We start from the raw sequence: 9,507 nt of genomic DNA on the forward strand, positions 1-9,507 counted from the left end.
TTACTTCTATCAGCGATGTTGTTTAACAGTCACTAAAATGCCTTTCCTAAGCTTGCAAAAAAATTTAACACCTCTCCAAGATGTCCTGTATGAATGTGTTCAAAGATATGAACTGCTGCAATGATAAATCTCTCCCTCTCTCCCAGATGCTTTGTAAGAAGTAGCAACATACATAGTGGAGATTAGATGCGGAATGAGCCGCCAGTGCAACACATTGATTGTTTTTTCGATTTCTTTAAAATCTGTGTAAATTTAAAAAGTGTACAATATACTTTCGCTAGAATAAACTTTTCCCATTTAATTAACCTCTTTAAAAATATACAAACCATGCAAAATATTTTATTAATAATATACAGTAATAATTTAACACTTTCTACTCTCTTTCTGAAGTTTTCAGGTTCTCTCAGAGCGTTAGATCAACAAAGAAACAAGGAAAGATTTGAAAAAGCGGTGTTGTGACTAAGAAAAGAGTTCTCTCAGCCACATCAATAAAAATTCTGTTTCCACAGCTGGGATGAAGAAAGTTATATTTCATATTGGTTCCATTGTCAGCAGCCAAATGTATTAAACACAGACATATTCAGGCCACACCTTCAATCAAAAACTAACAGTGGTCCACTAGAAACTGTCCAGTAATCCACCACTGGACAAGATCTACTTTCTGCATTGGGCAGTAGCAGTCAGAGTATCAGACTAGGAGCTGGGAGACCCAGGTTCAAATCCGTTACACCATAATACTCCATATGGGGTCTCTGTATGGATGTGATTTTTGCCTGAAAACACTTGTAAAGCTGATGAGATACACTGGCCACCACTGGTAAAGAAAAATCTTCAGATAATTGCCATACTGGTATTTGTACTTGCTAAGGTTCAACAGGAATGGGGAGTCCATGAGAGAGAGGCATGAAATAATAGAAGAAGAAATAATAAGCCTAAATAAATCAATGAATAAACTTGCTCAAAGTGATCAGCCCATTCCTGAAAGGGGGGGGCAAAACTCCTTCAGAGCTGGCGTGACCCCGCGCCAGTGTAAGTGCCACCTTATCACAGAATAAGGTAGCACCTATGCTGGTACGGGGACAAACATGCTGGCATCTGGGCGTCACCAGCCCCCGCAGCCATGTTGGCAGGGCTTTTTCAGAAGGGAAAGCCCACGCCAGCATGCAGGGGCATTCCTGGGGGTGGAGCTGCCGTTAGGTAGCTTCCACAGCCCTTTCGCCCTGGGAACGCCCCTTTGAGAGGCGACGGGGCTCCACCACCTTTTTGGGTGGCACAACCTCACTGTTTTCAATGGGACATTTCCCCCATTTTTTAATTTTAAAAACTGCTTTTTTAGGCTCCAAGGCAGCCGGGAAAGCTGTTTGAGGAGGCGGTGAGGCTCTGCCACTCCCAGCCACCACTGATCTACCCCCCTCCTTCAGGACTGTGCTCGATGTTTATCTGACCAAGAGAATGACTGATGCTGTCTAGATTTGGAAATGACCATTACTTTGGATTTATGTAAATTTAAATGGAGAAATTTAATCGCACAGTAAAGTGGAAAGATTTTAAGAGCTCACCACATATGCCCACTGCTGAGAGGGAAAGTAAAACAGAATTGTCAGCATAGAGAAGAATAGGGACTGGATGGCCTGCCAATTTAGGAGCATGTCTCTATAGAGACCTTTAGCCTTTATATGAAAGGCTAGAGTTGGAAAACTTAAAATGGAGATAGGCCCTTGACCTCAGCACCAAAAATTAAGTCCAGGATGTGACCTCTCTTGCATGTTGGGCCAGTCACAATTTGGTAGAGACCCAATGCAGTCAAAGAAGCTATAAAATTATGTGTCAGTCCTGATGAGGTACCATCAGCATGAATGTTTAAATCCACTAGAAATATCAGTCTAGGTGTCTGCAGCACCACATAAGAAAGCGCACACCCTGAGCTCCTCAGAGGATGGGGGAGATAATAAATCTGTGCTTAAAAAGGTAAAAGTGCAAGCATCAGTTCATTACTGACCCATGGAGTGACGTCACATCCCGATGTTTCCTAGGCAGACTATGTTTATGGGGTGGTTTGCCAGTGCCTTCCTCAGCCGTCTACACTTTACCCCCAGCAGGCTGGGTACTCATTTTACCGACCTCGGAAGGATGGAAGGCTGAGTCAACCTTGAGCTGGCTACCCATTGGGATTGAACTCAGGTTGTGAGTAGAGCTTTAGGCCATTTATTCATGGAAGGTTTTGCATTGGATTTGCCACTCTATAAATGCACATTTTCCCCATCCGAATTCTCAAAACTCTGCATGGGAGCTTATTGTTGAGTTTTGAGAATATGGCTGGGGGGAAAGTGCATCTAAAGAGTGGCAAATCTAAGGCAAAACCTCCCATGTACTGCAGCTTACCACTTTGCACCACGGGGCTCATAAATCTGTGCTTAATAAAATAACAATAAATGAAATTATCAATTCATAGGCTTGCCATAAGTGGGAAGCGACTTGACAGCACATAACACACATACATGTATGGGGGAAACCAGAGGGAGTAGAAGGGCTCTCTTAGATGCGATTTCTACCTGGAAATTGGCCACTGGTCGCTACTGGCAGCCCAGATCCTCTCTTTGACTCACCCAGGTGCGACAGCCACGTGTTACCTAAGGTGCCTCATACAAACAAGCCAACAAACACGTGTCAAACTGTGCAAAGGAATAGTCACTGGCTCATGCAATGAATGCAAAATGGTGATATAATTATATACAGGTACAAAAACATACAAGGTTACATTACAAAATCACAGCAGATGATAATACACTTATATACATGTGATAGCTGACATATTGACTTCCTTTTGGTAGCTTTTAGCTATCACATGTATATAAGTGTATTATCATTGGCTGTGATTTTGTAATATTGTCACCTTGTATGTTTTTGTACCTGTATATAATTATATCACCATTTTGCATTCATTGCACGAGCCAGTGACTATTCCTTTGCACCGTTTGACTAGTTAGTTTTGGTGCTTCTTTTTGCTAAGTGAACAAACACGTGTCAGGCAGACAGGTTTGCAGGGGGGAACAGAGGAAGGCAGGCTTCGCTGGAGACGCAGCAACACGCATCTCGCCCCCGAGGGGATGCTGAAGCGAAGGGGGCGGCCTGAGGAGGATCCCGCCGCCCCCCTCCAGACTCACCCCACGCCGCGCGCAGCACTCCGCCCCGCCTCCGCTGCCTGGCCGCTCTCCGGCTCTCGCCCGCCACTGGAGCGCCCCCCGCGCGCCGCCCTTCGCCTCCCGAACGCTGCGACGTTGCGTCACTATTCCGCGACAACATTCTTCCCCCCTTCCGTTTGGGAGTCAGGAAAGTCGTGGGGCGGGGGCTGTGTATCATTACAATAACTCGACTTGAAAGGGGGGAAATAGCAACTCATGAACACACGCAGCTGCCTTATACTGAGTCAGACCCTTGGTCCATCAAAGTCAGTATTGTCGACTCAGACGGGCAGCGGCTCTCCAGGGTCTCAGGCAGGGTCTTTCGCATCGCCTGCTTGCCTAGTCCCTTTAACTGGAGATGCCGGGGATTGAACTTGGGACCTTTTCTGGGACTTCTGCACCTCTCTGCAGCTAGATTTCCTCAAAGACATGAGCTGCCTCCCCTTCTGCTTGTTCGAAGTGCCCTCTTAAAAGGAGAGGGCGTACCACACCTTATCCCATCACGCCTGCTATTCACATTGACATACTGTTAACATTGACATACTAATGCTTGTCTGAATTCACTCTCCTCTACTTAAAGACAGATGGATTCACATTCTAGCTGTATCTGAAGAAGTGAGCTGTGGCTCAGGAAAGCTCACACCCTGCCAGAAAATATTCTTGTTAAGTCTTTAAGGTGCAACTGGACTCTTGCCCTTTTCTACTACTGCAGACAGACTAACACAGCTGTGTGTGTATGTAAAGTGCCTTCAAGTCGCAGCCGACTTATGGCGACCCCTTTTGGGGTTTTCATGGCAGGAGACTAAAAGAGGTGGTTTGCCAGTGCCTTCCTCTGCACAGCAACCCTGGTATTCCTTGGTGGTCTCCCATCCAAATACTAACCAGGGCCGACCCTGCTTAGCTTCTGAGATCTGACGAGATCACTGTGAATTATCTTAAAAGGAGAATGTAGCTAGGATCCAGCTGAAAAACATAGCTGTAAGCGACAGCAAGCAAGGATGTGTCTAAAAAGGGATTTAAAAAAAAAATTTAAAAGCTGCTGTGATCACATGATGCTGCCTTATATTGAATCAGACCCAGCTCTCCAGGGTCTCAAGCAGGGGTCTTTCACATCACCTACCTGCCTAGTCCCTTTAACTGGAGATGCCGGGGATTGAACCTAGGACCTTCTGCTTGCCAAGGCGATGCTCTACCACTGAGCTACTGCCCCTCCTTCCATCCTAAACGTTTTCTGAATGGGGAAAAAAAGCACAGACGGGCAGAACTTCGGGTCAAATTGAGAATGCGCCATCCGCAACGGGTTTCTGGGGCAGAAAAGAGCAAGAGTCCAGTAGCACCTTAAAGACTAACAAAATATCTGGGGGTTCAGAGTCGCTTAAGACGTCTCTGGTGAGAACTTCTCGTGGGAAAAACCAGTCGACGCTTGGACAGAAGTTATAAAAGATTCTCACCCTTTTACGTTTCCATGGAAACTAGCCGCGGACGATCAGGACGCGGGTCGCGTCATCGCAATGCGTGGCTACAGGTGCCATAGCGGGAAAAGAAAGTGTTTATTTGGTCACAGTTGCCTTATAATGACGGAACTACTTATTTTTCGCCCATAAGTTTTTATTTGGTCACAGTTGCCTTATAATGACGGAACTACTTATTTTTCGCCCATGAACCATTTTTCAAAACGTTCCTTGACGCCGGAGCGCGGGGATCTGTCGTCATCACACCGCGACTCCAATTACCGAAGAGAGAAAAAAAATTTTTCCCAACTCTGAAAAGCTGCCCTATAGAGATGGAAAGACGTTTCCGTTTTGCCCATAATCCAATAAATGTATTTTAAAAAAAATCTCCTCCCCGCGATTTATGTCGTCATCAGACTGCCGCTGACTCTTTAACGGCCTTTAGAGAAGCCAGTTAGCGGCCCTCCCCTCCGGCGCTGGTGTATGGCGTCATCAGGCTGCGTCTCCAGAGCACAGCCACGAGAGAGTGCCATCGATGGCGTTCTCCTTCTGGGGGGCGCGTCAGGCGGCCTTTCTCCGGGCTCCCGGCCGGTTTCTTCTCGGCGGTGCTCGGCTGTCCTCCGGAGAGCCGCCGCAAGAGGAGAACGTGATCCAGATCCCCCACGCTTGGCAGCGGCGGCTCCAACAGGTCGAGTCCAAAGCGGCGCGAAGAGCCCGCCTGGCAGAGGCCGCTGCCACTCCCAATACTCGGGCCGGGAAGCTGCTGCTGCGGAGCCGGAGGCAGGAATTGAGCCAAGGCACGGGGTACAGTGTAGGGCGCTGGCAGCGGCCGCACTTGGTCTCGGACGGCTGGAAACATCGCTTGTCCCGGGGGGATTATTTCCAGCTGGAGAGGACGAGGCAGGAGCCGCCCCAGAAACGAGACGAAGCCGATTCTTCCTCCTCTTTCCCGGAGCTGGGAGTGGAGCCGCAGGTAGCCTCCGCCTTACAAGAGGCTTTGGCTATCTCTGAACCCACCGCAGTTCAAAAGCGGGCCATCCCTGTCCTGCTGGGTGGGCGCAGCGCCTTGTGTGCTGCGGAGACAGGTAGCGGCAAGACCCTGGCCTATCTGCTGCCCTTAATCCAGCGGCTCTTCCTAGGACAGAGCATATTTGCAAGGCATGCGTCCATCGTCTCCCCCCGCGCTGTTGTAGTGCTGCCGTCGCGGGAGTTGGCGGGACAGGTCCGCAGTGTTGCCTTTTACCTGTGCGTGAGGTTGGGCTTGCACGTGAGAGAGATTGGTGGAGGCCGGGGCATAGGCACTGTCCGCCGGAAGCTGCATTCCGGACCCACTGATCTTCTGGTGGCCACGCCGGGTGCTCTGTGCAAGGCTCTGCGAAGGCGGATGCTGTCCTTGGAGAAATTGTGCTTCCTGGTGTTGGACGAAGTGGACACCTTACTGGATCCCTCGTTTGTAGACCTGGTGGAAGACATACTTCAGCAGACTCGCCTTGCCACAAGCAGTAAGGAAGTAAGGGATGACTCGGATCCAAAAACCCAGCTGGTGGCTATGGGAGCCACCCTCCCAAAGGGGGTGGGCGAGCTGTTGAGCAAGGTCACCGACTTGAGCAGCTTCCGCATCCTGACGAGCAGTTATCTGCACTACCTCCAACCTCACGTTGAGCAAAAGTTCGTGCGCCTGAAGGGCAGCGACAAAGCGTCGGAGCTGCTGCAGCTCCTCAAAGATCGAGGCCCCAACTCTGGAGCTGTTCTGATTTTCTGCAATGGCGCCAGCACCGTCAACTGGCTTGGTTATATCTTAGATGACCACAAGGTGAAACACCTCCGCCTGCAGGGACAGATGCCGGCAGCTATGAGAGGCAGCATCTTCACCCGCTTCCAGAAAGGACAGTTCGACATCTTGGTATGCACGGATATAGCCTCCCGGGGTCTGGACACCACGCAGGTGGAGCTAGTGGTCAACTATGACTTCCCGCTGACATTGCATGACTACTTGCACCGGGTGGGGCGAGTGGGCCGCACAGGCAGCAAGTTTCCAGGGACTGTGGTCAGCTACGTCACCCACAAGTGGGATGTAGACCTGGTCAAGAAAATAGAAACGGCAGCTCGCAAAAGGGCTCCGCTGCCGGGCATGGAGCCTCCGGTTAAGAAGCTGCTGTTTAAAAGAGACGTGAGCCCAACCGAAGACTTTGGGCCTAAAATAGCATTTGAATAAACCTGACTTCATGGTTCTGATCAAAGGTGCAGCATACTGTTTTGTACATTTAACTTGAGGATCTGAATACCCCCTCCATAAAACCACAGCCAAATAACTGGGCAACCCAACCTAAGAAACTTGTGATAAATAAAGTTGCAAGTGTAAACAACTGCTTCTGTGGAATTGCTTGACTGCCATGGGTTGATGATTGTGTGTGCTGGCTAACTTTGTGTGTGGACAAGGTTAGAAGCTGGGGAGTGGCATACTGGACCTGATCTTCTGTCTCTTTTAGCAGTTAGGGGGTCCATGGGATCTAAGAAGAAACGGCAACCCTGCCCTGTTGCTTTAACCTAATTGTCTGGGGCAGAGAGGGCATTCTGGTACAGAAGTCAGACTTCTAGCTCTCCCCCACCCTCCTCATTAGTGTAAGCTTTTGCATTAATGCAGGAAGGTGGAACCAACAGTTGTGAAACGTGCTTGTGCTGTGGAGTTCAGTTTCGGGGGGGTGCGGTTAGGCTATGTACCTAGTAAACAGTAATCAGTATCTGAGCTATGTTTTTCATTGTGGATTACAAGTTTGTTTATTGAGATCATCTTTGTTCAACATTTATGCCTGAAAGTCAAGTCTTTAGGTAAAGGGGTGGGATTCTTTGGTGTTTGTTAACAGGTGCCACATCAAAGTTGGACATATCTCATGATTGCTTGGTAAGAGCTACTATCATTGTAAAATTGAAAGCCAGAGGGGGATCCCCTTGAGCTTGTGTTTGTGTATGTGTGTGTTTCCACATGTGCTATAAACATGTCTCACGCATAACAATCTTTCCCTACATTTGTGTGAACTTCAGCACTTTCAGTCACCTGCTTATTAGCCATGCAGTGCTGCACAATATTTGCTTTAACATGCATCTCACTCTTCATCCAGTGGTCAAGGATAGTATATGCATTCAGTCCTACATTGTATCTTCACAGTGATCCTGTGAGGTAGGTTTGGTGGAAGGAGCGGCATGGCCCAAACTGCTTGTTGGCCGAACACTGATTCAAACTCAGGCCGTTGTTCTTTGTTTATGTAGTACCTTTAGGGGCGAGGCTTGTAGAGCAGACCTAAGTTGGCATGTAGACTCATTGGGGGAGAAAAGGTCCTTCATGGCGTGCAGCTGAGCCTTATCACCTGCTAGTTCCTGCATCCAAAACCACGGCAAAAGAGACCAATTCACAAGTTGGCAACACTCACATGAATGCATATTCCTGTGAGTTTTTTGGATGTCTGAATGTGCTTTTTGCTACCTTTGACCGGCCCTGCATTACTCTATGCCTATCGCAACAGCTGATAAAAAGCCTTCCTATTGCTATATCTAACCCCACAATGAATCTCTTAATTTCTGCATGGCAGACTGCTGTTAAACATGAAGGAGAAAAGCCTGTAGGAAAGGAGGCAATGCTGGTGCAGAGTCCTTCTCCCCCACACCTGAAGGACCTGCTGCTCTTGCTTCCTGACTTTCAAGAGGGAAACAAAACAAAGGATGTGGAGTGTTAACAGCTCCTTCCCCACCACCCTTCTTTCTACCACTGTGTTTGCGAGTTGAACTCCTGTCTTGTCTTTCCCTTTGCTTCCGGCCGATGGGTTGATAGTCCCATGGCGATAGTTATGTTTTTTAAAAAAACAATTAGATTCTCCAGGCATCTTTCCCTTCTCAAATGAACATTGGCCAATGTTGGGTTTGAGGATGAGAATAGAAACCCCAAGTGTGTGTGTTGTGCCATCAAGTCGCTTCCGACTCATGGCGACCCTATGATCAATGTCCTCCAGAATGCCCTAACTTTGTCAGCCTTGCTCAGATCTTGCAAATTGAGGGCTGTGGCTTCCTTTATAGGGTCAATCCATCTCTTGTTGGGTTTTCCTCTTTTCCTGCTTACCTCAACCTTTCCTAGCATGACTAGCAAGACTAGACTATAAATGGGTTTTTTAATGGTTCTTTCTTGAACCTAGGGGGGAATTAATTCTGTGTAGTCCATTTTTATCCAAGGAGCTCAGGGTAGCATGTATGGATCTCCCCATTTTATCCTCACAACAACCCTGTGAGGTTGGTAGGGCTGAGAGTGGCTGGTACAAGGTCACCCAATGAACTTTAAGGGCTGTGTGGGGATTTGAGCCTGCAGTCCAAAGATGTATTTTCAGAGCAAAGTTCATCCATATTTAATAGTTGTGTATATATTTAAATAACATTTTCTACGTTATTTCTATTTGATGTTGTTACTGCTCTTGGATATACAATTCTGGTTGTTTTCAGCATTTAAGCGAGGTATTCCATAACCATTTTAAGGAAAGCAGCTTCAAAGACCTTTCAGAATAACCGTGGATTCTAATATTAATCCAACACATTAACAGTAGTACAATTCTCTTGCAGTTTTAATTAATACCTTTTGCAGATCGTTCTGTTCCATTTCCTTTCTTCCAACCATTGCTTGGCGCAGCCAGGTGAACACCCTTCTGACTGTGTTCCAAATGCTTCCACTTTTGCTTTTTTTAAAAACAAAAAAACAAAACAAAGTTCACAAAACAACTCACTCTTGTTTGCAGTATGGTTGGATTAGACAAATGGGTTTTAATCAAGTCAATTGCTCCGTTTGATGGTGACAGTGAGTCTCAAACAACAGCGTGGTATGTTTTAATGCGGTG

The 9,507-nt window shown here is 47.5% G+C and overlaps 1 protein-coding gene across 1 annotated transcript; it reads left to right on the plus strand.

Moving 5' to 3' along the window:
- The first annotated feature begins 5,168 nt into the window (after positions 1-5,168).
- On the plus strand, positions 5,169-6,848 carry DDX28 (DEAD-box helicase 28). The gene has a single exon (XM_056862350.1). The coding sequence runs from the start codon at positions 5,169-5,171 to the stop codon at positions 6,846-6,848; it is 1,680 nt and encodes a 559-aa protein (XP_056718328.1).
- The last annotated feature ends 2,659 nt before the right edge of the window (positions 6,849-9,507 follow it).

Source organism: Euleptes europaea, chromosome 17 (assembly GCF_029931775.1).
Source record: "Euleptes europaea isolate rEulEur1 chromosome 17, rEulEur1.hap1, whole genome shotgun sequence".
Lineage (NCBI taxonomy): Eukaryota > Metazoa > Chordata > Lepidosauria > Squamata > Sphaerodactylidae > Euleptes > Euleptes europaea.